Source organism: Trichomycterus rosablanca, chromosome 10 (assembly GCF_030014385.1).
Source record: "Trichomycterus rosablanca isolate fTriRos1 chromosome 10, fTriRos1.hap1, whole genome shotgun sequence".
In the NCBI taxonomy this organism is placed as follows: Eukaryota; Metazoa; Chordata; class Actinopteri; order Siluriformes; family Trichomycteridae; genus Trichomycterus; species Trichomycterus rosablanca.
The window spans coordinates 31,450,451-31,477,770 of NC_085997.1; the positions used below are offsets into that span (position 1 = coordinate 31,450,451).

The window sequence follows — 27,320 nt, forward strand, 5'->3', positions numbered from 1 at the left end:
CAGGCTCACTTATGATTTATACCCTTTCTTTCTTAAATAAAGCAGTAACAAAATAACAAATATACTGCAGTAACAGGGTAAATTCAAATCTGAACTTATCCATAACATGACGCCAAAAATTTAATGACCTCATCTGACCAATTCACAATTCAGACACTAAGTTTGCTAAAATAACTGATTTCACTGGTTTCTCTGGTCTCACATCATTCAAACGTTGCGTTTACTTCATGTAATTTTGACTCTTGTTGGAAGTTTTGGTAAAAATCCTAAATGTGGCTGGGTGGGTAGCACTGTCGCCTTACAGCAAGGAGGTCCTGGGTTTAATTCCCAGGTGGAGTGGACAGGGTCCTTTTTGTGTGAAGTTTGCATGTTCTCCCTGTGTTGAAGTTTGGAAAAACACCCTGTACACAATAAACACATTAGACAACGCTGGATTTTTGTTTGAGTGATAAGGAACAGTGATAAGGAACAAGAAATTATTTGTGTATTTGTTTTATTGACCTTTAATTAATTCATTTTCACTTACTGCAAATTAAAAAGGGCTATTCATCACTGGGGAACACACACTCACTCATTACTCAAACCTTAAGGCAGTGTAGGTGAGAGGAAACCATAGTTTTAAGGGAAAACCCAGGACCCATATTGCTGTGTGGCTACTAAAATTGTGTGTGTGTGTGTGTGTGTGTGCGTGTGCGTGTGTGTGTGTGATGGACTGGCGACCTGTCCGAAGTGTTTCCTACCTTTTGTTTAGTGGATCGGACCCACCGCGACCCTGAATATGATAAAGCGGTGGTAAAACATTCACTGAATGAATGAACGACTGCAGGCTTTGCGGTTTGGTTCTGGTACATGACGCGACTGTAGCGCGGTCACGTGATCAGCGACGACTTTCTGTGATAGTTTACATGGTTTCTGAACAACACGCTGCATATTTACGTTTAATTATTAAATTAATGTATTTTATTGTATGTTTCAGTTTTATCCTAAGTTGTTTTAATTAATTATATGAATTACGCTGCTGTATTAGAAGTCGTTCTTGTTTATAATGCTTTCAAAGCTGGAGAAACAGATCCTAATAGACCTGTGGGATAAACTGGTACCAGTGGCAGAAGATATTGGGAGTGAGGCTCTATACAGGTATGACTGCAGTGTTTTAAGCACAACTTTTTACTATGCTTATGAATGGTATACTTTAGTTTCTTGTGGTTTATTGTTTTACTGTGGGCAGTTGTAACCTAGTGGTTAAGGTACTGAATAGTAGTCGAAAGGTGGCTGGTTCAAGCCCCACCACTGCCAGGTTGCCACTGTTGGGCCCTTGAGCAAGGCCCTTAACCCTTAATTGCTTAGACAATATACTGTCACAGTACTGTAAGTTGCTTTGGATAAAAGTGTCTGCTAAATGCCTAAAATGTAAATGTAACAATGGTTAACTGGTACAACCATTGTGGCAAAGGTTATAGTTACCATTGTCCAGAATCAATGCTGCACAGTTTTTGCAGTGCTGGGAAAAGAAAGAAGCTGCATTCAAGTTCTGATTGGTTTTGTTCTCAATCAGTCAATCTGTAAATGTACTTGGTTATTACCTGGACAGTAATCAATACACTTATGTCCAGAGGGTAACACCATTTTATTACATTTCCACACATAGTGGAGGTTTGAAAAAATACCCAGTACACAACAGTTTTTAAAAGCCTGTAGACAGAGCCATACAGAAAATAAACATATTACACAGAGCTGGATTTTTGTTTGAGTGATAAAGAAGTGATAGCTCAGGGCCAGTGATAGCTCAGTGGTTAAGGTACTAGACTAGTAAACAGAAGGTTGCTGGTTCAAGCCCCACCACCACCAAGTTGCCACTGTTGGGTCCCTGAGCAAGGCCCTTAACCCTCAATTGCTCATTGTGTTCTGCTCCTTGTGTAAGTTGCTTTGGATAAAAGCGTATGCTAAATGCTGAAAATGTAAATGTATGTATGGTATATAGTTATATTGACCTTTTATTCATTAATTTTCACTAACTGCAAACTAAAAAGGGCTATCCATCACTGGGGAACATACACTCGCTCATTACTCAAACCCTAAGGCAGTTTAGAGTAGCCAGTCTACATTCTGCATGTTTTGGGAGGAAACCATAGTTTTAAGGGAAAACTCAGGACCCATGTTGCTGTGTGGCATCCTATTCTATTATCTATTATCATTTATACCACCATAAAGTCAACAGTACAGAAGCATGTGAATTACTGGGATGTATCAAACACTGTGTTTTTATACAAGTTACCTTTTATAAGGGTAGTAGTCTGTAATAGCATTTTGGACAAAACTCGTGTCTGTGTAATATTTTTTTTCTTTTGTTTACTGTTTCACAGAATGTTCACAACGTTTCCTAAAACAAAGACTTATTTTGGTCACCTGGACCTCAGTCCAGGTTCTGAACAGCTGCGCACTCTGGGAAAGAGAATTGTTGTAGCCATAGCAGAGGAGACACGACACATTAGCACTCCACTTTTTACCACCAATCTGGGCTACCTCAGCAGATACCACGCCTTCCAGTTGAGAATACATCCAACCAACTTTAAGGTTCATTTTACATCACATTGAGTTAATGTGCTAGCTATACAATGACTGACAATTCATAAATCATAAAAAAATATTTTAGACAAATTTATGTCATTGGCTTTGCTTGGTGTGTATTGGTTTTATAACTTGCATGTTAGCATTACTGAAACTGAACTAAAAACCTCTTTCCACAGCTTTTTAATCACTGTATCCTGGTGACTTTGGCATGTCATTTGAAGGACGATTTCTCTGCTATTGATCATGCAGCAACAGACAAGTACCTCTCAGCTTACGCAGCAGTGCTGGCGCAGAAGTTCAGATGAAGAGTTTCGAGTTGTTTTTTTAATGAAATGATTGTTATAGATGTAATTAATTTATTTTGGTAATAAAGACATCACAGTTGAAAAACAGTTGTTTTTGTTGTTGGGTATTAATGTTGTACACCTCTCCCCTGCAGAAGTGCATGAGATGTTTTGTTGAGGTGGTGTGTATGATGAACACATTTTTACGCTAATACCCTGAAGTGCATTGTCGTATACAACCATAAAGAACCTTTTTAATGACCCAACCTGCATGATCAAGTCTTGAGGTTACATATTTAACATACACCCTCCCAGATATGTCTCAGAAGCCTTTGTACCATTACGGCAGGACTTTGGCTGGCTTGCAGTCGTGAAGTTCGTTTGTCCTGCCTTCCATATACAATGGAAGTGCACTGATACGACTTAAATCATCTGAAAACACCAGCACCTCTTCCGCTCTTCGTCTGAGCAAGGACGGGGGTCTGTTGAGGCACCTCACACATGCTATCAGAAAACTGGGGTTATATACGTAATCTTGTTAAAGCATTTGTTTCAGTGTCAGCTTTTTGGAATAAACACTGGGTTTGGTCTTAGAAACACTTTCAAGCCCTCTGGTGCAAATTGCATGCACAACTCTCAGTTGTGTGGTTCAGTTTGATTAATGCCACCTAGCGCTGGACGTTCTTCATCAACAGTGTGCCTAGCTGGATGACATCTAAGGCCAAAGCCATCATTCCCAGTGGTCTGAAACACATGTGAAACAGGATTACACTACCCAACTGAGATGCCCTTCTAGGCTCCTGAGGGCCCTACTAAATTAACAAGAAAATGTGCTTAATTTTACAGACCTCACTGTTAAATAATTACAGATTTCACAGATTTTTAAAGAAAAGTGCCACATTTTACAAGTCATTAAATAACACTTCATAATTAATGGAAAAGTGTGTTTCTCTACACGTGATCCTCTCTGTGCTGCAACTCAGAAGAACAAGCCAGTAAAGTACTTTGCTCCCGATAGTTTGTCTATGTACACTTTATTTTTTACTTTATAACCTCGACAAACTCTAAAGATGCCTGGTTACAGCAGGACCGCCTCATAGTGCAAATTAACCAGTAAACATGAGGCACTTGAACGCTACATAATTGAAAAATGTTAAATATCTAAACACAAACCTTAAATTATGAATTTGACAGCAAATTGAATATTACACGGGAAACAGCTGTGAATTTGGGCCTTACCTAAGACACTGAGATTTTCCTCATGTTCTGTTGATAGGTGAGCGCTGAGAGGGTTTTTAAGTACCATGGGTTGGAATCAACATGCTTTTTCTGTGTTTAATTTGAAACCTAATTTCGTCAGATACTTAAGTAAGATACTAAAAGTATGGCCCTACCTAAGGTTTGTGTTTGTAGCATATGAAATATGAGGCACAATATGCAGTATGAGGTGGGCTGTCATAACTACGCTAGTGTAACAGTGTGTATCTTTCTGTGGTGTAGTGCAGGGGTTTTCAACCTTTTCGGACATGCGCCCCCCTCCGTGTGCTGACCGCGAACTTGCGCCCCCCCTCCACACACACACGTGCGCACTCAACTTGCGACGCTGTGAACAGAGCATCTCCGACACCTTTCCTAAACACACACACACGTACTATAACAGCACTCATTGTTTAGTCACCGATTTATCTTCACAGTTAGCCGTATTTTTAATCTGGATAATATTAAACGTGCGTGTGTGTGTGTGGTCAGCAAGACTAATCAAATATGTCTCCTGTGGATGAAAAATCAATTGCTTTAGTTTTAAAAGTAAAAAAAAATCTCATCATGCCATGCCCCCTGGACAGGCACTCGCGCCCCCCAAGACAGGTACTGGCGCCCCACAGGTTGAAAACCCCTGGTGTAGCGTGCCGATGTTTAATGTGTGTGTTTACGTATTGAGTGCTTTTTGTCCCTTTGTGGATTCCATAATCAATGGAAAAGTGTGCTTCTCTACACAAGTGATCATCTCTCTGTAGTCTGTGCTGCGCCTCAGAAGAACAAGCAAAGTAAAGTATTTTGTTGTCAAAACAGGGAGGAGCATTTACATATCCATTAAGGTAGCTGTGCTGTGTATTGTAGCTTCCATTGATTTTATCACTAAATTTATGAGTGTAATTTAATGACTTCTGTGAAATGTGGCACTTTTCTTTAAAAATCTGTGATTTTAAAAAAACGAGGTCCGTGAAACTAAGCACATTTTCCCTTGAATTTAGTAGGGCCCTATTTTCAAGCATGGCTTTTGTGGTAACTGTGCCATTGATTCCTCTGGAGTGTGGCGGTGCCGCTTGATTGATTGATTGATTAGATATAGATAGATAGATAGATAGATAGATAGATAGATAGATAGATAGATAGATAGATAGATAGATAGATAGATAGATAGATAGATAGATAGATAGATAGATAGATAGACAGACAGACAGACAGACAGACAGACAGACACTTTATTGATACTGAAGGAAATTAGAGTCCCAGTAGCATTGTACATAAAATCAAATACACACTATAATAAATTACAACAATATAATTTCGAAAAAGCACAAACACTTCCACAGATTGAAGGTAACCTGAGTTTTACATATATTGTATAACTACAGAGCAGTTATTTATTTATGATGTGGATGGATTAAGTGTAAATAACAGAATAAACAAATGGAATGGAATTAAAAGTGCAGGAAGGTGCAGTTCCAAGTATACAGTACATGGTCCAGATTAAATATTAAATATAAAGTGGTAAGTGATGAGTATTGCACATTAAATTGGTATACATTAGCATACATATGCGTGTATGAATATACTTAAGTACACATATATAGGGGAGACCGGGTATGGTTGTAACACATTTTGCTTCAGCACCTGTAACTCACTGAATTTTTGAGCTAGAGTTCACAAACTTTTATACAAAGTACACACATATGTTCACTACAAATGGCGCTAATTCAAACCTCTCTGTGATTACCACAGACCTTGTGAGTTGATGTCAAATACATGGTGTTCCTTTGTTACAACCTACCCCACTACCGGGTAGGTTGTAACACATGCTGGGGTAAGTTGTAACAATTAGACAAAAGAAACAAAAACAGAGGCCACATCATGCAATATGCTTCAAAAAGAGCTTTATTGAAATAAAAGAACAATCCAGAACAATGTCTCTCTCTCTGTGACTAACCATAAATCAAATCCACTTTCTGTTTGGCTCAGGACTGTGTGCATGTGTATGTAAATTAGTGTACTAGAACAAACTTCCTTAATGATATGTATGCTTAATGAACACTCTACTACAATGCACCTGTGTAAAGAACATGTAGGCTACATGTAGGTCAAATTAAAAACGACGTCAGTGTGTGAGTGTGTGTCTATCTATGTGTGTGTATTCTTAATCAGAGTCACAATGGTGACAAATTAATGTTGGTAACCCTGGAGTGCAGGCTTGGTGGGCCCAGAGACTGCATAGGGCACATTTTACCCACACTTCCTTTGGCTTTGAGTTGCCAAATGGCTCCATACAGACAACACAAAAGTTTTCATCGTCTGAGGTCTCAGAATCCTCAGTATTGGCTTTCAACATTTTCCTGGTGGGCTTTCTTATCTTTTTCTTTTGCTTGCCTTTATGCTTCCCCAAGATACTCTTTCTTGCATTTTTGCTTCCTCTTCTTTGTTCTTCTTCCATCAGTGCTTGTTTCACTGGTGTATCGGTGAGTATTTCAGACTTCCTCTTCTTCCTGACACTGCCAGTTGTTTTCCTTGGCCCTGCTTTTGGAAATGGCTGTATAGCCGAAGGACTGAATGCTTGACCTCGAGACAACCCAGATGTGCATGGCTCATCTGGAGCACAGGACATGGTGACATGAATTGCAGAGGAGCCAGAAGTAACCAGGTAGGATGAAGGAGAGGAGGCAGTCTCCAGGTGAGCTGGATGAGAGGAAGCAGTCGCCAGGTGAGTTGGAGAAGAGGAGGAAGTACCCAGTTGAGGAGAAGAGGCAGTCGTCAGGTCAGTTGGAGGAGAGGAGGCAGTTGCCAGGTGAGTTGGATGAGAGGAGGCACTCCCCAGGTGAGTTGGTGGAGACTGTGGCTGGAAAGCTTCAGATGTCAATGGTATACCAGGGTCTGGACGGTCAGTGACTTGTGAGGGTGCATAGTAACACTCCTCAAAAATGTCAGGATTGAAGGGCCAAATACCTGTGGATTGGAAACCGGCTTGAATGTTTTTGGGTGTTGCAGCTGCAGGCAGAGCAGTCTTCACAATACTTGGAATATCATATATCGTCATCGTCTGGGCAGGATTCATCTTCATCCAGGCATCACTGGCAGTATTAACCATTTTCTTGAATGGCCCGTAGACACTGCGATCCAATGGCTGAAGTTTATGGCTGCAGTGGGGGGGGGGGGGGGGGGGGTAAGTAGCACAATCCCCTTTTCTTTGCAGAAGTCAATAGCTTTCACAGATATATGTGAACAGTGGTTATCCAGCAAAAGCAAAACCTTGTTCTCTGGGCTGACCTTTGTGTGTTTTGCAAAGTGAAGAAGGAATAAGAGAAAGTCTTCCACTTGCATCCATCCCGAGGCGTTACCGCTTCCGGCACTCCCTGCTGGCCCACTCTGAATAAAGTATTCCCTGTAACGTTTACGGGGGAATACGAAGAAGGGAGGAATTGTATTTCCCAGTGCTTGCACAGCACATGCTACAGATACGAGCACACCTCTCTCACCTGATGTCATCGCACCCACCTGTTTGACTCCGCGACGTGCAACAACACGGTCTGGTGACTGTACTGTTGTTACACCAGTTTCGTCTACATTCCACATATCGCTCCCATCAAAGCTGTATCTCTCAATGACCTGTCCAAGGCTGTTGAAGAAACGTTCCACATTTGTGCGGTTAAAACTTGTGGCCCGAGTAAGGCTGGTTGCCTCTGGACTCCTCATTGACAGGCTGGGGTTCCGCTTCATAAAGAATGTGAACCAGTCAGGCCCTGCCATCTGCTTCTCATCCCATGTTTGTGGGTGTTTGATGTTATATACTACTGCCAGTTGATATGCAAACTTTCTGACCTAAAATAAAGTGGAATAGAAAACCTGAGTACATAGACACAAAAAGTTTTTCAATTTGTCTGACACCTACACTAGTATTCAATTCTTCTCTGCTCTCCAGTGACTAAACTGTCATATGCTTACCTCACGTGGAGTGAGTCCATAATACAGGTCTGCTGCCTGAGTCAAATAGTCAACCAGCACTTCCTCCTGCACCTCAGAGAAAACTTTGTTGCTGCTCCTGTAACCTACACTGGGAAGATCACTGGACCCCTGGTCTCTCAGCTTTTGCAGTGATTTGCAGTATCTGCTGAGTGTTACATGGCATATCCCATTTCCCATGTCCCATATACATTTGCAGGCACACCTCTGTCAGTCTTTCTTTTCCACTGCCGAGGCATTCTGCAAGGTTATTAAAATCAAGAAAGTGTTCTTAGTTGTATGTAAGGGGATGGTTGTAACACTTTTTAAAGATGTGTTACAACCCACCCCACCCCTGTTAGCCATTGTTTAGCTAGCTATATTAGCATAGTGGTTTGAAATTAGCAGGGGAAAAATGCATCACATTTTGACTGAAAAACAACAATTTAATGTAATATAATTTACATGGTTTTATCTGCAATACTATAAGTACTAAACAAAATATAGTCTTGGTTGAAAAATTTACTTTCTTACCTCAAAATCAGTGTTTTCTTTATAGAATCTGCATGCGCCTATTTCCAGCCTTGACAACCACCATGTGGGATTGGGGAGGAAATGGGTAAACACTGGAATGATCATATGACTCCTATCTTATCTGTAATTGGTGGAATTGGTGGTGTTACAACTCTCCCCATGTTACAACCATACCCAGTCTCCCCTACATGTATATACGCTCAGTCCTTAGTGATCACCCGTTGTCCACGAATGCTGGAGCCTAATGGCTCTGGGGACAAATGACCTTTTTAATCTGTCCGTGGAGCAGCTCAGTGACGGCAGTCTGTCACTGAACATACTCCTCTGTTTTATGACAACTGTGTGCAGGCCAGGGGGTGGTTCACATTGTCCATGATGGAGTGGAGTTTGCTTAGTGTCCTTCTTTCAGCCACAGTCACCAGAGATTCCAGTTTAATGCCGCTTAGTTTGCCGCTGTTCTTGTCTGTGCACATTTGCCGCATTGTGCACATTTGTCGCGCTTCCTGCGGCACTTAAAGTTCACCTAATTGAACTTTGACCCAGTTTTCCGCAGTTCTTTTCAAAGCGCCTTCAATGGGAGCGTTAATCCATGTTGCACTGGCGCCCTCCTGTGGGCTCTTTGCGCATGCGTGACCAGAGTGTACTTTGACAGTGTTTGTGTGGGCAATCAACCCTGTGTACAGTGTACAGCGACACCCTGAGGCTTTAGGGTGTTTCTTTTCTTTATGTCTTTTCTTTGTATATGCAGCATTTTGTGATTTATTTTGTTTGTTTGTTTGTTTGTTTTTTTAGCAACATTTAAAACACTTTGTACCCAAACAATGAGTAATAATCCATAATCCATACTGAGTAAACATTTTCACTCAGTGTAGATGAGTGGTTTTGTGCAGTGGGATTAAATCCACAACTACTGCATCATCTCTTCTTTTTCGTAATCTTAAGCATTTTCATTAAAAATATTTAACAACCTTACACTGTTTTGGAGAACAACTCTTATTTACAATATTGCATTAGGTTATTGATGTTTGGAGGCATAATTTTATACACTGCTATTCAGATCTAAGGTCTGGCCCATCAACTGGATTTTTTCTTAGCCATTTAGATGTCATTTGCTGGCATATTTGTGATAATTTTCCTGTTGTATGGTTCAATTCTGACCCAGCTTAAGCTGCTGGATAAATAGATTCACATTTGTCTTAAAAACATTCTGATATAAAATGGAGCACATTGTTGTCTCAATGACTGAAAGTTTCACAGGTCATATGACTGTGTAATGGGCAGCTGTAGCCTAGTGGTTATGGTACTGAATCAGTAATCAGAAGGTTGCCGGTTCAAGCCCCACAACTGCCAAATTGCCACTGTTGAGCCCTTGAGCAAGGCCCTTAACCATCAATTGCTTAGATTGTATACTGTCACAACTGTAAGTCGCTTTGGATAAAAGTGTCTGCTAAATGTTGAAAATGTAAATGTGTCCATTCCATTTTTACCAATCTTTTAAAATAACATTCAGGGATATTAACAATCAGTGGAGATGGACTTCCGGTGACGTCACGTTGACGGTAACAGCATAAAACTAAAGCTCCATCCAACTGAACAACAATCAGTGGAAACTTTTAAGAAAGTTGTTTTAAGAGAGAAAAGGGGCGGCCGCTCAGGTGGCGCAGCGGTAAAAACACACACTGAACACCAGAGCTGGGTTCTTGAATACATCGTATCGGATTCAGATAGGGGTGGGATATTAAAAAAGCCGGATAGGGATAGGGACTCTCTCATAACTAATGCAATTACGACCTCTGCTGGCTGATTGATAGCGCCTGCACAGAGACGGGAAAAGAGTGCTGTCAGGGTGTGTCTCTCTGTACACAGTGCTGATCCACATTGCACTCAAGTGTAGGTGACAAAATGCATACGGCTGCTGGCCACGTGTAGGAGGGGGCATGGGTTAGCTTCATTCTCCTCAATCAGAGTGGGGATTGGCATTGGTGGGCAGTGGGCAGTAAGTCACATGATGTAGCTCCTGGATGACTGGCAAATGTCTTTGAAGGCTCTCAATTTGTAAACAATATGTGTTTCAGAACATCAAACTGCCATAGATTATGGTTATAGAGGTAATCACACTATGTTATATTACCAAGATACTGGACGTCTCTCTAAAATTTATGAAAAGACAAGAACAAAACTGGTCTGGGAGGCTGCCAAGAGGCCTACAGCAATGTAAAACAAGCTGCACGAATGTTTAGCAAGTACTGGTTGTATACTACATATGACAATAATCTATATTCTTCATATGTCTGGGTGGCCATATACAAGTCTATTCTTACAAAAAAACAACATCCAAGCCTGGCAAAATTTTCCATAAACCTACATCAGGTCTGCCAAAAGCATGTGGGAAAATATGTTATGGTCTGTTAAGACCAAGGTTGAACTTTTTGGCCACAATTCTAAAATATATGTTTGGCACAAAAACAAAATTTCACATCACCAAAAGAATACCAGACCCACAGTGAAGCATGGTGGTGACAGCATTATACTTCAGGGCTGTTTATTATTATCAGAAGGAAATGGGGCTTTAATCAAAGTGAAGGGAATTATGAACAGTTCCAGATAGCGGTCAATTTTGGCACAAAACCTTTAGGCCTTTTGGAGCTCTTTTGCAATGAAGAATGGGCAAACATTGCCAAGTCAAGCAGTGTCATGCTGATTCCTAAAAAGACTGAATGCTTTCATAAAATCAAATACGTTTGAAATTTTTATTCAGTAAAAACATACAAGTATTACAATACAACATTTTACAGTTACAATGACATTTACTGAAGAAAAAAAACAGACATAGTAGAAGACAGACATGATGAGGACACAATGAAAAGTCAAACAGGCTTGATCTTTAAAAAGGTTTAGCTGTTTTAGAGGCATCATTTCATAATAACTCTGATCTTCTCATCTCCAAGAAGAAGCCTGAATAATTGAGACCAAATGATAAAGGAGACCAAAATATAATTGAGATAATAAAAGAATAATATAATAAAAGCAATAATAAACCTTTGAATGTGCTTAAGTGTGTACTGTATAAGTGGTTACAAGTGTAAGGTAAGCAAAGCAAACTCACCTTACAAGGGCTGCAGCTATCAAACCACCTCCGATAGGGCCAACCCAGTATACCCAGTGATAACTCCAGTAACCAGCTATTAATGCTGGTCCCAAAGCTCTCGCTGGGTTTAAACAGGTACCAGAGACATCCCCTCTGAAACAGAAAATGCAGAACTTGAAGAGCCATACACAGAAAATGGGACAGGGGAATGTCAAGTAGACAGGGGTCAGTGTGGACCCTTAAACAAACATTGACCAGATAAGTCTTAAATTCATACTGCACCCCTGAATAGAAGTAAAACATGTACAGTGTATCACAAAAGTGAGTACACCCCTCACATTTCTGCAAATATTTCATTATATATTTTCATGGGACAACACTATAGACATGAAACTTGGATATAACTTAGAGTAGTCAGTGTACAGCTTGTATAGCAGTGTAGATTTACTGTCTTCTGAAAATAACTCAACACACAGCCATTGATGTCTAAATAGCTGGCAACATAAGTGAGTACACCCCACAGTGAACATGTCCAAATTGTGCCCAAATGTGTCGTTGTCCCTCCCTGGTGTCGTGTGTCAAGGTCCCAGGTGTAAATGGGGAGCAGGGCTGTTAAATTTGGTGTTTTGGGTACAATTCTCTCATACTGGCCACTGGATATTCAACATGGCACCTCATGGCAAAGAACTCTCTGAGGATGTGAGAAATAGAATTGTTGCTCTCCACAAAGATGGCCTGGGCTATAAGAAGATTGCTAACACCCTGAAACTGAGCTACAGCATGGTGGCCAAGGTCATACAGCGGTTTTCCAGGACAGGTTCCACTCGGAACAGGCTTCGCCAGGGTCGACCAAAGAAGTTGAGTCCACGTGTTCGGCGTCATATCCAGAGGTTGGCTTTAAAAAATAGACACATGAGTGCTGCCAGCATTGCTGCAGAGGTTGAAGACGTGGGAGGTCAGCCTGTCAGTGCTCAGACCATACGCCGCACACTGCATCAACTCGGTCTGCATGGTCGTCATCCCAGAAGGAAGCTGACGCACAAGAAAGCCAGCAAACAGTTTGCTGAAAACAAGCAGTCCAAGAACTTGGATTACTGGAATGCCCTGTGGTCTGACGAGACCAAGATAAACTTGTTTGGCTCAGATGGTGTCCAGCATGTGTGGCGGCGCCCTGGTGAGAAGTACCAAGACAACTGTATCTTGCCTACAGTCAAGCATGGTGGTGGTAGCATCATGGTCTGGGGCTGCATGAGTGTTGCTGGCACTGGGGAGCTGCGGTTCATTGAGGGAAACATGAATTCCAACATGTACTGTGACATTCTGAAACAGAGCATGATCCCCTCCCTTCAAAAACTGGCATCATGGCAGTTTTCCAACAGGATAACGACACCAAACACAACCTCCAAGATGACAACTGCCTTGCTGAGGAAGCTGAAGGTAAAGGTGATGGACTAAACCCAATTGAGCACCTGTGGCGCATCCTCAAGTGGAAGGTGGAGGAGTTCAAGGTGTCTAACATCCACCAGCTCCGTGATGTCATCATGGAGGAGTGGAAGAGGATTCCAGTAGCAACCTGTGCAGCTCTGGTGAATTCCATGCCCAGGAGGGTTAAGGCAGTGCTGGATAATAATGGTGGTCACACAAAATATTGACACTTTGGGCACAATTTGGACATGTTCACTGTGGGGTGTACTCACTTATGTTGCCAGCCATTTAGACATTAATGGCTGTGTGTTGAGTTATTTTCAGAAGACAGTAAATCTACACTGCTATACAAGTTGTACACTGACTACTCTAAGTTATATCCAAGTTTTATTTCTATAGTGTTGTCCCATGAAAAGATATAATAAAATATTTGCAGAAATGTGAGGGGTGTACTCACTTTTGTGATACACTGTATGTAATTTAAAATGCTCTTAATGGCCAGTTGTTTGTATGTAAGCTATCTGTCTGTCTGTCTGTCTGTCTGTCTGTCTGTCTGTCTGTCTGTCTGTCTGTCTGTCTGTCTATCTATCTATCTATCTATCTATCTATCTATCTATCTATCTATCTATCTATCTATCTATCTATCTATCTATCTATCTATCTATACATCATCTTCCACTTCCACATTCTTAAAATGTTACATTTGCCATTATAGTAGGTGGTTCTATTGTTGTCATGGCATCTGTAGCATCCAAAATTATCTAGAGTCCAATAGCAGTGTGTTTACAATACTTCAGCCAAATTTTTGTCAATGCACATGGTAAACATCAGGAATCTCCTGATGTTGCTTCCAGATGCAGTTGGAATTGGTTGTAAATGGTACAGCCAAGGATATTAATGTAAATATATAAATAATATATGTTTCAGGGCTCTGCAAACCTGCTTATGAGCTTGTTTGACTTGCTGATTCATTGCTAAGCTGTTTTTCTTCCTATATATCTCTATTATACAATATGAGCACCTACAAGGTCAACCAGTTACATATCAAAGTATATAAGGGTTTATTGTTATATATGTTTATATTTATAAGAGCAGAAATAACAGTGCCATGGTAAGCTATTTAATTTTTTTCTGAATTCACAAGTAAAAAGGATGTCTACATGCTTTTGACCATGTAGTGTATTTCCCTCAGATGAAGAATTATGTGAGCACATCGTTCTCATATTATTCAAAAGTCTGACTAACATAGTTATGCATTCTTATCCAAGCGGAACAGAGCTTGTGAAAAGAAAAGACTGATTTGTACAATATTGTGCGTAATAGCCATAAAATTATGAATGTGATCACGTTTTTTTAAGCATTGTTGACCCACCCGGCCAGGATGTTGACAATCACGGTGCAGCCCACCATAAAAGGCACCATGGGACTCTTGCTTTTCCCATTTACCGCCCCAAGCAGCACCACCATGGTCACCAAGCACGTCATGGTCATCTCAGCAAAGACAGCTCGTAATAGTTGGTCCTCTGATTGTACAATAGTGAAAGCTGCACCGGTAGCATTAACATAGTTCTCTGTTGATGTCATGACCTAAAAACCACAATATTATAAAGAAGAATATGCAATGTACTATGTACAAACGCACACAGATTGATGAGCCAAAACTTTAGGACCACCCCACAAAATGTGCATGGCAATGCCTATTTCATAACAATAGTGCATGTCTCAGTCAGGTATATATTAAATGTTGGGCTGATGTTGGTTAACACATGTTTAATTCAGCAGATAAGCAAAAAAGGCCGGGTTGAAGTATCTCCAAAACAGTAAAGGGTGCCCATGGACAGCTGTGGTGAGTACCCACCAACAGTGGTCTGAGAAGGGACAAGCCACAAACAGCAGTCAGGTTGTTGGGCAACCAAGATGCCAGAGGACTTGAATGCTATGAAGTCTGGTATAAACCAACTGAAGAGCTACTGTGGCTCAAATTGCCCATAATTTTAGGTAAATAGGATAAATGTGTCACAACAGTGACAAGGCATCAAACCCTTCTGTATATAGGCCTGCATATTCGTAGGCCAGTCAAATTGCCCATTGGCACAATTGGCACACAGACAATGGATGAAGGTTAACTGGTCCTATTAATATAAAGACATCTGATCTCAATGACCAGCCTGTTATTTCATTTGTTTACTTAGATTTTCAGTGTATTTTGAGTCCAGGCCTCAGTGGGATGATGATTTTGGCTAACACTGACCGTTCTTTTTTTTACCTCACTGACCAAGGCCCTTCATGTCTGGATACCGAATCTGACTGATCAGCCAAGAGTCAATGTTGTATATATGTTATCTACATATACATTTATATTCATACATACATTATATACATCATATACATTATATTCATATATACATTATATATACCCTTGACATGGCAGCGCCCAGCACACCTCCAATTATCTGGCTGATAATATACGGGAAAACCATCACCAGCTGCATGCCTCCACACAGGTAAATAGCGAGGGTGAAGGGTGGGTTGAAATGAGATCCACTGTAAAAACAAAAAAGATTTTGCATTGGCATACTGAAGAGGATGGGGTTGGTTGTCACAAATGCAAAATATGTCTGTATTCAAAGCATAATTTAGCCACTCGCTAATAAAATAAGGTTTTATTAATAATCTTTAATTCAGAACTGATAGTATGTCAGGGAGTTATTCCAACTTAGCACTCTTTTTGGCACAGGATTGAGGATTGAGACCACAGGTGGGCAGTAACCTGGTTCCAGTACTTGAAGTAGAATTTTTCATACTGATTGATTTTTTTCATTTAAAATATTTAGCTTCTACTTAAAATGTAAAATGTTTGTTACTTAGATTCATTTAGAAGAAATATTCTGTCATTCTGTTATGATCTGCGATCAATCACCAAATTCCATTCTCTTTGTCAATTCTTCAATGCTAGTAATTAAAAATTCAAATAATTTTTGGCAACCCTTCAAAGCTTTTGTGCACATACAACCATAAAAAATAATTATTTAAAGTGAAATATGGTGCTGCCAAGCTTTAAAGATCCTGAGGTAAAATTTCTCTAAACATCTGAATGGGTGAGTGTAAAGCTGGTGCCCTGGTTTGGTTGGGTGCTCAGGTGGTGCAGGGGTCTAATAAGATAGCCCACCACCACAGAGTGGAGCCTTACATACATAACTGATCATATTTATGAAAAGGAGAAATAAATGGCATAGATGGAAGTCATCATGACACTGCATCATGACTCCTACTGTCTGGTTTAGGCACTGACACAAGCAGCGTAGGAATTTAAAAGCATTATTCTACACTGATGAGGCATAACATTATGACCACTGACAGGTGAAGTGAATAACACTGATTATCTCTTCAATACGGCACCTGTTTGCTGACAAAACAGGGCTGTTTTGTCAGCAAAAGGGGGACCAACACAATTCTAGGAAGGTGGTCATAATATTATGCCTGATCGGTGTATGTATGCTCCTGGCTGGTAAAAAGAAGCAGCCAGTGGTTGTTCACGTGTTGGCCAGTGCTAGTATAACATATGTAATGAAGATTTGGAATTTGGATATGACTAAACTGAGAGAAAAAAACTGGTTTGGTTAATATTATTTACTTAAGTCATATGTGACAAACAACCTGCTTATTATTTTACTGTGGAAAATACATTTTCTGAAGTAACTTTAATACTTCACTAGAAACATTAAGAATAAAAGCAGTTCTAGTAATGAAGCTTTGTGTTTTGTCAGAAAGTACTCACAAAGAATGAGAAGTTTTCTACCTGATCTCAGCCATACACGCAATCATCACCGCCACTGCCAAACCATGAACCAGCGCTGGCTGTAGCCGTCCTGCTGCCTCCACATTCTCAATCACAGACACACATCCAATGAAGACAAAAAACATAGTTCCTACAAGCTCTCCAATGCATGGCTGGATGATTCTCTCAAATGTGCTGCCTGGTTTAGCAACCTTTTTGGGGTTATTCTCCCAGGTTTTTTCCATTTGTCTGAGCTCTATTTTCTCCTCTTCCATACCTACTATGTTCTGCCTTGTCAGCTTGCAGTGAAAAAGAAAATACTGACAAGGAATGTGCTTGCAGCTCTGAATAATTCTTTATTATCACTAGGTTGACAGAGAATCTTTTGTAACTTTGACCTTGATTGCTGGAGTTCAGCTTGTATATAACCATATACACGTACTTGTCAGATTTGCAGGAGAGATTAAACAGTCTGGCAGGTCAGTGAACTAGTTTTATCAATATCAGCTAACAAGAAGTATCTTGGTTATGTAAAAGTTACTTGTTGCATACAAATAAAGTAATAAAAACATGTAGATACACTTGTAAGACACATAAGCAGTGTCATGAAGTGTTTGCTACGGTGGCCGAGAAGTGCAAAACAAATTTACATTTCAGAAAACAAAATTACAAAAAAACAAAAACAACATTTACAATGAAAGCAAAAACAAATTTACAAGTGCTTGGGTACCCAGTGTTTGTAAATATGTTTTGGCATATGTAAAAGTGTTTCAGTACTTGTAAAGTTGTTTTCGGCATATGTAATTTTGTTTTCTAAAATGTAAATTTGTTTTGCACTTCTCGGCCACCGTAGTTTGCCCCTTTACTTATCTATTTATTATTGCATGTGCCACACTTAATTGTTTCAAACCCTCAAACTAAATTAAGTACTTCACAAAAACAATTGGACGATCATTTATTGTTTTTTTATGAAAAGGTTATCAAACTGTAACTGACCCTGTGTAAAAAAAGTAATTGCCCCCTAGTGAATATTAACCAGATGTAATTGATAACTGGTATCAATTAGACTAGAGACACCCATGTTATTTTCCTGTGAAGTTCATGGTCATTTTAGCAAGACAATGCCAGGACTGATTCTTGCATTTGCTACTTTGCTACAACAGGTGGCATCACAGACACAGTGTGTGTGTTTGACCGACCTGCCTGCAGCCCAGATCTGTGTTCTTTTCAAAATGTATAAATCAATATGAAGACGAGAATCCAACAACGACGAACACTGACTACTAAGCAGTTAAAGTCTTGTATAAAGCAAAAATTGGAAAAAAAAAATTGGAAAAAAAAATTGGGGGGGCGCTGGAGTCTATCTTAGCTTTTCAATGGGCGAAAAGCACACAGCAACACTCTGGACAGGGCACCAGTCCACTGCAGGGCAGACAAACACACACACACACACACACACACACACATTCACCTATAGGGCAAATTCAGTGTCTCCAATTAATTAATCACCAATAGTCACATGTCATGTATTGCACAAGAAGCTTGACTTGATTTTCCAACAATAAACTTTGACCATGTAAAGTCTATCACTCCTTACTGAGGTCTGGTATTACAATATTTTATTAATAGTGCTGTGAAAAGTTGATTAGTTTATTATTGGATTCAACTTTGACATAGCAGCACGAAATAAGCCTTCAATAAACTGCCTGATAATAATTCAATGTTTGGTTGTTAGTTGGATATATCCACAAATACTGTCCCAGAAGCACTATTGAACATATTAGTGGCTTATCACGTTTACTTTCTTGTGCTATGTGTTAGTGTGATATGTGTTGTGTTAGTAATGAAATCTGTTTCACAATTGGAATCTGACAGTTTATTTATACAGCCATATTTAGCAATTAATCTTAATGAGGGTAACAATGGGTTACACAGACATTACAAAGACAGTTAACTGGTGGTGGGAATAAAACCCTATCAGCTAGTTCATCATGAAACACTAGCAGTAGACAATGCATTCCCTAATAGCACATTCACTTAACACAAAGCATTTCCAGGAAACAAGTTCTAGTAACGAAGCCTTTTGTGTTTTGGCAGGATATAACGCAAAAACCGACGAGAGCAACAAGGAGTGTTTTTTTACCGGATCTCTGCCACACATGCCACTAACATTACCACTGCCAAACTAAGCCTCAACACCCCCTTTTAAATACCATTTTATTTAAAGTTTTCAAGAAGAACAATAAGAACAAGCAGAACATCAGTAACTCCTACATGACAAAATAAAAATAAAAAAACATGTCCTCCCTAACACATCCATAAATGTATTCCATATTGACTCAGCACTCCCAAGTGTGGCTGCACTAGAGCACCTCAATATTAATTTAACAAGCTAGCAAGTTGCATTATATTAAACTCACCAGTCGATCAGTTTTCAGGTTTTCAGAATTAAATTTAAATTTAATAATGAAATATGCAGTGGTGATGTGATTATTTAAATAATTTTTATTGACTTTTTTTTGTGTTTGGTTTTTCTCTTTTCTGCAGGAAAAGTATGCCAATAGTAAGTATGCAAATAGTGAGTTAAATTTCCTATTTATCTGAATCTCACACAATCACAGTCTGTCAATATACGTATATTATCTGTATTTGATAGGAATGCTGCTATCTTTTTATCTACATATCTACACCCATCACCCACTTTATCTGGAACACATGCTCAATTATATAGCTATATTTCAGTCAGTCATGTGGTTGCAGCACAATGCAAAAGATTATCTGAACATGGATCAAGAGTTTTAGTTAATGTTTACAGCAAACAGAATAGAGAAGAACTGTGATCCGAATGACTTTGATCGTGGAATGGTTGTTGGTGCCAGAGCGAGCAGAAAAGCATCTCAAAGTGCACAGCACAATAAACCTTGATGTGAATGCGCTACAACAGCAAGTTCAACATTAAGTTCCATTCCTTTTAGCTAAATACTGAAATCTGAGGCTACAGTGTGCAGGGAGTCAACAAAATCTTGATATATGTTGCAACATGCAGATGCTAAAGCCTTGTGTCTATTATTTTAGGCTGGGGGTGGTGACATAATAATGCAGGGAATGCTTTCTAGGCACACATTTGGCCCCAATAACAATCAAGCGTGGTTTATAATGGCTACTTCTAGGATGGTAAGGCATCAGGTAACAAAGCACAATTCTTTTTAAACTGGTAGAACTGAAAACACAGTGAGTTCAGAGTACTTTACTGCCTCACTAGTCTCTAGACCTGAAATCAGAAAAGCACCAATGGGACAGTTGTAGCATAAATGTGCAGCTGACAAATCTGCAGTAATTACATGATGCAGTCAATGTGGACCAAAATTCAACAAAGTGTATTTAACACTATATAAAATTCATATCACAATTAATTAAAGCTGCTTTATGAGCAAAATGTCCAACCAGTATAAGTATGATAATATATAAAGTGTAAAAATGTGGAACATAAAGGTGTTTTTTTTACAGACAGCAAGTAAAGTAAACAAACATATATTGTGTAAAAATCATGTATCTTGGCTGGATTTTCTAGCATAACACCTGACTGTGTGATGCACTGCTTTTGTTTATCTAATCACTTTATGTGGCTTGACATAAAATGCTGATCTTTGATCTGACAAGGGGGTTGACAAATAGTGATCTTGCAGTGATTGCAAAGCTTACAGTATCACCTGATCCTTAAGCATATAACACCATTTGAATAAACTAGTTAAAAGTAAATTATCACACTTTGTCCCATATTAATTTGTACTGATTATTATTAATGTGTATTTGAAAATCAAAAAAATCAAACATTGGGCCAAAATTTGCATTTATTTATTTTAATAGCAACTTTTTTCCTGATTGGTTTAGCACTACCAAAAACAGTGGGTACAAGAATACACCCTGGACAGGGCACCAATCAATAACATTGAGCTGAAGCAGCCAATCCACCTTCAAGATCTTAAAAGGTTGGAGGAAATCAGAAAACCTAGAAGTCGTCAAATTGCAGGATAATAATGCAAATAGGTTCCATTTATTGATTTTTAAATTAAATTAATGAGCTTTCTCTTGAGCTTTTTTGGGGAAAAGGTTTTCCAAATGCAAATGTGTAGGGAAATTAATACAAAGCTTTGGTTGTAACAATAAGTGAAAATTATTACTGTATTATTGTATTATTGTAATGTATTAACATTACATTACAAAGCTTGTTTTAATTATTAATTGTTAATAATATTATCCATTGCTGAATAAAAATACACAAAATGCAATTAAAATTTTACTTTAATAGTGCAGAAAAGCTGTATAATGTAATTTAACTTTTGGGCATTGACCTCTTTATTATGCGGTAGTGATTATACTTTACTACAGCTGGTAACTTGTATGTGCCCTTGTAAATAGGGCTGGTTTGAATGGCATTCACATTTTTTACAAGTGCACGTAAACTGTTGACCTCAACGGCATATAATTCATTAGTCATCAGCATTAAGTTTATTAAAAGCTTTTTGTTTAAACAATGGACACCAAAATCACTTATTAAGCTTTTCTTTCCCTCTACAGAGCACAAATGCAATGCCACGATACAGTATATAACTGTACAATTACAGTGTTCATATTTCAGTCACTGTTTTTTATATACAGGTCCTTCTCAAAAAATTAGCATATTGTGATAAAGTTCATTATTTTCCATAATGTAATGATAAAAATTAAACTTTCATATATTTTAGATTCATTGCACACCAACTGAAATATTTCAGGTCTTTTATTGTTTTAATACTGATTATTTTGGCATACAGCTCATGAAAACCCAAAATTCCTATCTCAAAAAATTAGCATATTTCATCCGACCAATAAAAGAAAAGTGTTTTTAATACAAAAAAAGTCAACCTTCAAATAATTATGTTCAGTTATGCACTCAATACTTGGTCGGGAATCCTTTTGCAGAAATGACTGCTTCAATGCGGCATGGCATGGAGGCAATCAGCCTGTGGCACTGCTGAGGTGTTATGGAGGCCCAGGATGCTTCGATAGTGGCCTTAAGCTCATCCAGAGTGTTGGGTCTTGTGTCTCTCAACTTTCTCTTCACAATATCCCACAGATTCTCTATGGGGTTCAGGTCAGGAGAGTTGGCAGGCCAATTGAGCACAGTAATACCATGGTCAGTAAACCATTCACCAGTGGTTTTGGCACTGTGAGCAGGTGCCAGGTCGTGCTGAAAAATGAAATCTTCATCTCCATAAAGCTTTTCAGCAGATGGAAGCATGAAGTGCTCCAAAATCTCCTGATAGCTAGCTGCATTGACCCTGCCCTTGATAAAACACAGTGGACCAACACCAGCAGCTGACATGGCACCCCAGACCATCACTGACTGTGGGTACTTGACACTGGACTTCAGGCATTTTGGCATTTCCTTCTCCCCAGTCTTCCTCCAGACTCTGGCACCTTGATTTCCGAATGACATGCAAAATTTGCTTTCATCCGAAAACAGTACTTTGGACCACTGAGCAACAGTCCAGTGCTGCTGTTTCTGGTTCAAAAGTGGCTTGACCTGGGGAATGCGGCACCTGTAGCCCATTTCCTGCACACGCCTGTGCACGGTGGCTCTGGATGTTTCTACTCCAGACTCAGTCCACTGCTTCCGCAGGTCCCCCAAGGTCTGGAATCGGCCCTTCTCCACAATCTTCCTCAGGGTCCGGTCACCTCTTCTCGTTGTGCATCGTTTTCTGCCACACTTTTTCCTTCCCACAGACTTCCCACTGAGGTGCCTTGATACAGCACTCTGGGAACAGCCTATTCGTTCAGAAATTTCTTTCTGTGTCTTACCCTCTTGCTTGAGGGTGTCAATGATGGCCTTCTGGACAGCAGTCAGGTCGGCAGTCTTACCCATGATTGCAGTTTTGAGTAATGAACCAGGCTGGGAGTTTTTAAAAGCCTCAGGAATCTTTTGCAGGTGTTTAGAGTTAATTCGTTGATTCAGATGATTAGGTTAATAGCTCGTTTAGAGAACCTTTTCATGATATGCTAATTTTTTGAGCTGTATGCCAAAATCATCAGTATTAAAACAATAAAAGACCTGAAATATTTCAGTTGGTGTGCAATGAATCTAAAATATATGAAAGTTTAATTTTTATCATTACATTATGGAAAATAATGAACTTTATCACAATATGCTAATTTTTTGAGAAGGACCTGTATATATCATGTTGAAATTTATACTCATACACAGATTTTTTATCAAAAGCAAACTTTTATTTTAATACATGTTCATATAAAATTGTAAACAAATATGTAAAAGGTTACCAATAAATGGCAGAACAGTTGTTTTTACAGCAGCCTCAGGAAAAAAGAACAGCTTTACAAGTACATAATGTGCATGTGTTAATTTGTTAGTCATTTCATTGTAACGTTTAAGAGAGAAAAACAAGAAATAACAAAAAAAGACAATTCAGTCAAAAGTGTAATTAATGACCCTTTCAGTTTGGAACCCCATTATTTTAATAAAACTCGAGTCTTCTTGTCACCCATCAATAACCTAGAACAGAGAATACACAATTACATCTCAACATGTTATGTAGGCATAATGCAAACAAATTCAACTGACTGGAATGCAACACTATTACCTACAGCACTAACGCTGTAATACAGTTTTCTCTTACTAACGAACTATTTTAGATCAATGGAGTAACACTAGGTCATCAAAACTAATTTACAATACCTGACAATAGTGACGGTCAGTAAAGCACCAGCCATAGGACCAATCCAGTAAACCCAGTGATATGTCCAGTGACCAGCCACCACTGCTGGTCCAAATGCTCGTGCTGGATTCATACAAGCTCCTGAGATCCCACCTCTGTAAAATAAACACAACCATTTAAAATAACCTAATTATTTTTTATTACATTACAATCATGCCTGGTCTTGTTTTAATAGCAATAATTTTGAAGCCATGTTATATTCTGTCAAGTTGCTGTTATGCCAAAAAAAATTCACTCATTTACACATTTGTTGTTTCTTGCTACCATTACACCTGTCCACCAGCTCATTAACCCTTTAAGAGGTTAAAGTTGGTGTTAGAAAAGGGTTCAACAGAAGAAAGATACCCCATCATCAACTAATGAATACATCACTAATGTATTATGGGTCTCTTACCCAGCCAGGATGTTTGCTGTCACTGTAAGGCCGATAAGAACGGGAGCAAACTGACAGCGAGTCCTTCCATTAATTGCACTCATGCTAACCACTATGGTCAAGAAAAGAGTCATCACCATCTCAGCGACAGTAGCAGCTCCAACATCCATGCCACTGGTGACTGCGGTGAACGCAGCTCCTGTTGCATTACTGTATTCAATAGCTGGATAAATAGCCTGGATAAACAAAGACACAACACACACACAAAGCAGGTTATTAACAACAGGACAGCTTATTTGTAATAGTTTTTAAGGTCTATTACAAGAGACTTAAATGTAGCACAATATCATATTAACAAAACACCACATCCCAAAAATTTATATTAGTATTAAAATTAACTAAAACTAAAAGACATTACACTTAGTGTTTTAATTACCCAACAAATACTATAAAAACAGCATAAAAAGAAACATTAGTAATACATTTTTAGATTAATTAATAAAATAAAAATTAAGTTTAATTTCTTAACAATAACCAAACCTTACATTAAGGTGATCCCAACCAAAATAAATAAAATATCACCACAATAACAGCAAATAAAAGGAAAACAATATTACATTCCATTAAATAACCCCTGACTTAAAAGCATAAAAATACCATAGAAGTAGCATACAAATTATAATGATAAAGATTATTGACATATGTGAGACTAATTAAATTATCCACTATCAAAAGACAATAGATAAATATTTTAAAATTTAAGTAACACTACAAATAAGCCACATATATTACATATATTAAAATCACAACCATAATAATAGCTTATTGATTAAAGAAACAACCTAGTTCTAATCACTGTCAAAATGAGCAGACATCAATAAAAGTATTATAAATTATAAAAAATTATATGTCCATTATATTCAATATTTAATATTTACTGGAATCAATATTGACATTAGATATATTAAGAGTAGTTCTATGTTCAAAGACGTTCTACAACAATGTATCAAACTTGCCATTACTAACATTACTACAGTAATATAACAAAAACAATACAATACAATTAAAAACAATGGAATAAATTAATTAATCTTACTTTGGCAAGGCCAGCACCGATCATCCCACCAAACATTTGGGCAAGTATGTATGGACCAAGCAAGGCCAGCTCCATTCCTCCCACAAGGTACACGCACACAGAGACAGCTGGGTTCAAATGTCCACCACTAAAAAAAGTAAATAAAAACCCAACATTGTTTAGTGACAGACATATTTTAATGTAAATACTAAATTACATTGAGACTGAAATACAAAGTGTTTTTGCTGCAAGTTGTAAAGTTTACATGTACAGTACAGTTGGCATATAGAACAAGTCCAATATCATACAATAACAATTAACAACAAATGTAATTAGAGAATAAATTACTGACCTGATCTCTCCAAAGATTGCAATGGCAATGGCCAGTGCCAGTCCATGTGCCAGTGCCGGCTGGACGCTCCCTGTGATGCCAACATTGCCAATGACCGATGCACAGCCCACAAAGATAAAGAGCCCGGAGCCAAGGAGCTCAGCCAGGAGCGGCTGCACATAACGCTCAAAGAAACCCATAGGGGCGTCCTGATCTTTCTGACTTTCCCCTGTCTCTGCACTGGCCACGGTAAAGAGTTCACACTTGGACTCAGTCATGCTCTCCACTGTCACCAGCACACTGTCCACGTGTCGCTGATAAAGGTGTATTTGAGGGAGCACAGGAGAGGGGAGGGGGAGCTCAAGGGAGACTGACACTTCAACCCCCCCACCTCAACTTCCCTTCCATTTAATAGCAAAAGGAACCACCCATGAGCACAGGTCAGCATGCACTATGAGCTGATGGATGATAGTGCTTATCTCATCTTGATAATGAATGGAAATAAACCATAAAACTTTTCTACAACAACTGAAGTTGGTCACATACCATTCATATACCAAGATCACCCACAGATTTAACACCAATAGATCATTTATATGATGACAAAATCAGCAGCGTGAGGGCTATATTGTACTGTAGAGTACTGTACACCTATTTGTTTGCCGCACAAGGCCATATTGGGTTAATATTTGCCCTGCATATGCCCACTTGCTTGTGCATGCAAACAGACACAACCAAACACACAAGGGAAACTTGCATTATGTCAGGGTTCAGTACTATTTACGTAAAGCTTGGGCAAAAACCCTCTAAACCACATAAAAAATATATATAATACAAAACTATATCCACAGCTGTTTAGTGGGGCTGAGCTCAGGGATCTGTGCAGGACACTGGAGTTTCTTTAAACCGAGCTTGTCTTTATGTCTTATAGAGCTTGCATTGTGCACGGGGCACAGTTATTCTGGAACAGGAAAGAGCCTTCCCTAAACCGTTGCTACAAAGTTGTAAGCATTGTTAGCAATTGCTGTGGCTAAAACTCAATACTTTTGTCCATTTAGCTTTTATATATAACAGCCTGGTTCATTCCTAAGTTAAGAGACATTGTTTTTAATCAGAATTGTGCACATTTTAAAATGAGAAATGTCAAAGTATCATTTCATATTTACTTTACTAAGAAAAGTGATAAACAGTGTGTGAGCTACAATAAAAATTACCTGCCATATAATTTTATTGCGTACGACTCTTCAAACAACGTTGTGCCGTCTACCTTACAATGCAATACAACAACCTGCCAGTGTCCAGCTGCCCCCCACACAGTAAAATATATTCACTTTATGCAATTACATGTTCAGTAAGCATTACATGTTCAGTGTGTGTGCACATGTGTCTGCCCTGTGATGGACTGGTGACCTGTACTGGATGTGTCATGTCTCCCACCCAATGAATCGGACCCACTGCGACCCTAAACAGGATAAAGTGGTGATAGACAATAAATGAATTAATCTGGCTGAAGTAAAAATTATGGGACAATTATATAATGTTTTATTGCTACCAATATTTCAAATATATTTCAAAATTAGTAAAAAAAAAAGCAAAGAAGGAAACTAATTGGTACTCAAGAAAAACTGGTTTAATATCCGTAAAACTGTGAATAGTTACATTAAAACTTGTGTCTATTAAAGTAGTGTGTGTATTAAAAATTAATGATGATTTTATTGGTGGGAGTTGTGGTAGCTTACTGGACTCAATAGGTCAGTAGGTTACTGATTCAAGCCTCACCACTGTTGGGCCCTTAAGTAAGGCCCTTAACCCTCAATTGCCTGAACTGTATTCAGTCAAAAAAATTTTATCTAAAACTGTTTTGGATAAAAGTGTCT

General features: G+C 38.9%; 3 protein-coding genes across 3 annotated transcripts; 1 reads left to right on the plus strand and 2 right to left on the minus strand.

The window, feature by feature from the left end:
- Positions 1-1,045: 1,045 nt before the first annotated feature.
- On the plus strand, positions 1,046-2,876 carry hbae4 (hemoglobin alpha embryonic-4). The gene is made up of 3 exons (XM_063003811.1): positions 1,046-1,137; positions 2,364-2,574; positions 2,748-2,876. The coding sequence occupies exons 1-3, from the start codon at positions 1,046-1,048 to the stop codon at positions 2,874-2,876; spliced, it is 432 nt and encodes a 143-aa protein (XP_062859881.1).
- An 8,636-nt stretch (positions 2,877-11,512) lies between these two features.
- On the minus strand, positions 11,513-17,166 carry aqp8a.2 (aquaporin 8a, tandem duplicate 2). The gene is made up of 5 exons (XM_063003812.1): positions 16,913-17,166; positions 15,531-15,657; positions 14,486-14,700; positions 11,707-11,841; positions 11,513-11,555 (listed from the first exon to the last, which is right to left on the minus strand). Exons 1-5 carry the CDS (start codon positions 17,164-17,166, stop codon positions 11,513-11,515), a joined length of 774 nt encoding a protein of 257 aa, XP_062859882.1.
- Positions 17,167-23,176: 6,010 nt separating this feature from the next.
- Positions 23,177-25,753, minus strand: aqp8a.1 (aquaporin 8a, tandem duplicate 1). Its single transcript, XM_063003813.1, has 5 exons — positions 25,465-25,753; positions 25,134-25,260; positions 24,059-24,273; positions 23,625-23,759; positions 23,177-23,441 (listed from the first exon to the last, which is right to left on the minus strand). Exons 1-5 carry the CDS (start codon positions 25,719-25,721, stop codon positions 23,399-23,401), a joined length of 777 nt encoding a protein of 258 aa, XP_062859883.1. The 5' UTR covers positions 25,722-25,753; the 3' UTR covers positions 23,177-23,398.
- Positions 25,754-27,320: the final 1,567 nt, after the last annotated feature.

What these genes read in the sequence shown, in the direction of transcription:
- hbae4 (XM_063003811.1), top strand. Translation starts at nt 1,046, where the DNA reads ATGCTTTCAAAGCTGGAGAAACAGATCCTAATAGACCTGTGGGATAAA. An exon ending in GGGAGTGAGGCTCTATACAG is followed by an intron (nt 1,138 to 2,363) that starts GTATGACTGCAG and finishes ACTGTTTCACAG; the next exon opens with AATGTTCACAACGTTTCCTA. An exon ending in TACATCCAACCAACTTTAAG is followed by an intron (nt 2,575 to 2,747) that starts GTTCATTTTACA and finishes CTCTTTCCACAG; the next exon opens with CTTTTTAATCACTGTATCCT.
- aqp8a.2 (XM_063003812.1), bottom strand. Translation starts at nt 17,166, where the DNA reads ATGGAAGAGGAGAAAATAGAGCTCAGACAAATGGAAAAAACCTGGGAG. An exon ending in GCGTGTATGGCTGAGATCAG is followed by an intron (nt 15,658 to 16,912) that starts GTAGAAAACTTC and finishes TTGTTTTTACAG; the next exon opens with TGGATCTCATTTCAACCCAC. An exon ending in ATAGCTGCAGCCCTTGTAAG is followed by an intron (nt 11,556 to 11,706) that starts GTGAGTTTGCTT and finishes TCAATTATTCAG; the next exon opens with GCTTCTTCTTGGAGATGAGA.
- aqp8a.1 (XM_063003813.1), bottom strand. Translation starts at nt 25,721, where the DNA reads ATGACTGAGTCCAAGTGTGAACTCTTTACCGTGGCCAGTGCAGAGACA. An exon ending in ACAGCAAACATCCTGGCTGG is followed by an intron (nt 23,760 to 24,058) that starts GTAAGAGACCCA and finishes TTTATTTTACAG; the next exon opens with AGGTGGGATCTCAGGAGCTT. An exon ending in CTGACCGTCACTATTGTCAG is followed by an intron (nt 23,442 to 23,624) that starts GTATTGTAAATT and finishes TCTCTGTTCTAG; the next exon opens with GTTATTGATGGGTGACAAGA.